The sequence below is a fragment of the Echinops telfairi genome, unplaced genomic scaffold (genome assembly GCF_000313985.2).
Source record: "Echinops telfairi isolate 266 unplaced genomic scaffold, ASM31398v2 ScPeMD7_10;HRSCAF=50, whole genome shotgun sequence".
Taxonomy (NCBI): Eukaryota; Metazoa; Chordata; class Mammalia; order Afrosoricida; family Tenrecidae; genus Echinops; species Echinops telfairi.
Window position 1 is genome coordinate 1,080,514 of NW_022103907.1, and position 3,030 is coordinate 1,083,543.

Below are 3,030 nucleotides of genomic sequence, written 5' to 3' on the forward strand. Positions count from 1 at the left end.
TTGAGTAAGATACTGCTGTTAATTTTTCATATATGGCCTTTCTTGTGTTGGTAATATTCCTTCTAATGCTATTTTGTTGAGCGTTCTTATGGGGATTGGGTCTTGGATATTGTCAAATGACTTTTCTGCATAGATTGATATGATAATATGATTCTTATTTTTTGTTTTGTTTATATGATGGATTACGTTGATGGTTTTTCTAATATTGAACCCTCCTTTTGTACCTGGTATGAATCCCACTTGATCATGGTGTATTATTTTATGATTCTCTTGACCAGGCTATTGATGATCATTTTTGCGTCTATGTTCATAAAGGATGAACATAGTTCATCATAGTTGGTCTGTAGTTGTCTGTCTTTGTGGTCTCTTTGTCTGGCTTGGCTATCAGGGTTATACTTATTTCCCAAAATGATTTCAGGGGTTTGCTGTCATTTTCTATACTCTGGAATAGCCTCTTTAGACTTGGTGATAACTTTTCTTTACATACTTGGTAGAATTGCTCTATGAAGCCATTTGACCCTGGACTTCTTTTGGTTGGAAGTTTTTTTAATGATCTGCTCGTTTTCTTCTTTTGTTCCATGTCTGTTGTGGTTTTCTGTGTCAGTTTGAATTAATTTGGGTAGATGGTGTTTTTCTAGAAATGAATAGATTTTTATCTAGATTTCAAACTTGAAGTTACAGTAGTGTGTTTGATAGTAGTGTTGGTTTCATAGTGGTAGTGGTAGTAGGGTTCATCTCTAATTCTTGATATTGGTATCTTCTTTCTTTTCTTTTGTTACAGTTGCCAGTGGTTTATCATGTTGTTCGTCTTTCCAAAGAATCAACATCTTGTCTTGTTGATTTCCCCCCCATTAGTCTCCAATTTTCCAGTCCATTTATTTCTGTTTTAATCTTTTGACTTATTTTCTCCTATTGATTGAGGTTTTACTTTGTTGCTCTTGTTCTAGTTGTTAAGTCCTTGATTTCTTATTTTTTTCAAATATGTGTTGACTGCTATAAATTGTCCTCTGATGATTGCTTTTGCTGTGTCCCAAAGGTTTTGGTATGATGTGTCCTACCAAATTATTTCAAGGAATTAAAATTATTTCAAGGAATTAAATTTTTCAAGGAATTATTTCAAGGAATTAAAATTTTTTGTTCCTTCTTTGATCTATTACCTGGTCATTTTAAAGTAGTATGTTGTTCAGTTTCCATGCAATTGGATTTTTGTCCTTGTTCTTTCTATTGTTGATTTCTAGTTTTATAGTATTGTCATCTGAGAAAATGGATCAGAATATCTCAATGTTGTAAGACTTATTAAGGCTTGCTCTGTGGCATAGCATGGTCTAGTCTGCAGAATATTCCATGTATGTGGTAAAACAACATATACTGTGCTATCATGGGATGTTCTCTGTGTCTAGGAGGTTGAAAAGGCTGGTTATGTTGTTTAGTTCTTCTGCATCGTTATTGATGGTTTTTCCTGATGATCTTGCTTTCCATTAGAGTGGTGCATTGATCTCTCCTATAATTATTGCCCATCTGCCTATTTCTCTTTTCTACTCTTATAAGTTTGTGAATGTATTTTTAAGGGTCTTTCATCTGAAGTCTAAATGTTTAACATGGTTATGTATTCTCGTTCTACTCTTCCTTTGATCATTATTTTATCAGAAATTAACATTACCACTCCTGGTTGTTGTTGTTTTAATTTTTGGAGACGGGGTCGGGGGGGTTGCATTTAGCTTAGAAATGTTTGCTCCATCCTGTGATTTATAGTCTTTTTTTCTTTGTGTCTAAAGTGTGTCTCTTGTAGTCTACATATTAATGGGTCTTGTTTTCTAATCCTTGACAGGGGGCAAGCAGGGCCTTCTTTGCTGGGTCAAGGGAATACCCAGGGCCTTCCTTGCTGGGAGGCAGGGATGGCCAGAGTATACCTTGATGGGATCCAGAGATGTCCAGGGCCTTCCTTGCTGCGATGTTTTTTCTTTCTGATATATTTTTACTGATAGTTGTTGAGTTAGGTCATGTTGACTAGAGAAACAAATCCAGTGACACTCATATATGTATAAGAAAGACCTTTATATCAAGAAGTAAAGTGTCCCGGCCCAGTCCAACTCAAGTGCATAAGTCCCATACTAGTCCATAAGTCCCTCTTCAGACTCACACAGCCACATGCACTGAAGGAGGATTCGGGAGGGTCACGGGCCAGTGGATGCAGAGTTGTGTGGATCCAAGGTCAGTGGAAACATGGCAGGGCTCCAGCCACTCTCGGGATGGCCCGTAAGCAGGAAGGTGAGGGAAGAAAGGGAGAGAGAGCAGTTCCCAGTGTCTCGCATTCTTATACAATCAAGGAGTTATCAGGCTGAGACTTGATGGACAGGTTGACTCTATTCCTACATTTACATACATCTTCAAGTTGACAGAAATTTATCTAACTACCACCGTTGTAAAGATCTCTTCTCTCCATGTGATCAGGTGACAATCATTAACTAGAACTCTCCTGGTTTCCTTTTGTTGCACCTATAGCCTCCAAGAAGAAATCTGTAATTGCACAATGGACACATCAATGCTTTACAGGGTTGTGATGCGGTGGTCCTACCAGGTAAGCTCAGTTTCCCTAAGTGGTGCTTAAGAGCTTACATTCCCCTTTCCACCCACATTCCCTCCACTCTCCAGGAATTGCCACTCTCACCACTGGTCCTGGAGGGGTCATCTGTCCTGGATTCCCTGTGTTTCTAGTTGCTATTTGTACCAATGTACATCCTCGGGTCTAGTCAGATTTGCAAGGTAGAATTGGGATCACGATAGTGGAGGGGAAGAAGCACTTAAGAACTAGAGGAAAGTTAACGTATAGCCTCCTCCCTGGGGGATGGACAGCAGAGAAGAGGGCGAGGGGAGACGTCGGACAGTGTAACATATGACAAAATAATAATAATTTATGAATTATGAAGGGTTCATGAGGGAGGAGGACTGGGGAGGGAGGGGGAAAAGTGAGGAGCCAATATTAAGGGCTCAAGTAGAAGGCAAATGTTTTGAGAATGATGATGGCAACAA

The 3,030-nt window shown here is 39.0% G+C and overlaps 1 protein-coding gene across 3 annotated transcripts in view; it reads left to right on the forward strand.

Annotated features, from left to right (window-relative positions):
- Positions 1-2,526: 2,526 nt before the first annotated feature.
- Positions 2,527-3,030, forward strand: part of LOC101654748 (phospholipase B1, membrane-associated) — a 71,212-nt gene continuing 70,708 nt past the window's right edge. For all 3 annotated transcript variants that reach the window (XM_045287049.1, XM_045287050.1, XM_045287048.1), the window contains exon 1: positions 2,527-2,578. In XM_045287049.1, the coding sequence (XP_045142984.1) occupies positions 2,531-2,578 (48 nt within the window). In that variant the 5' untranslated portion in view covers positions 2,527-2,530. The remainder of the gene's footprint in view (positions 2,579-3,030) is intronic.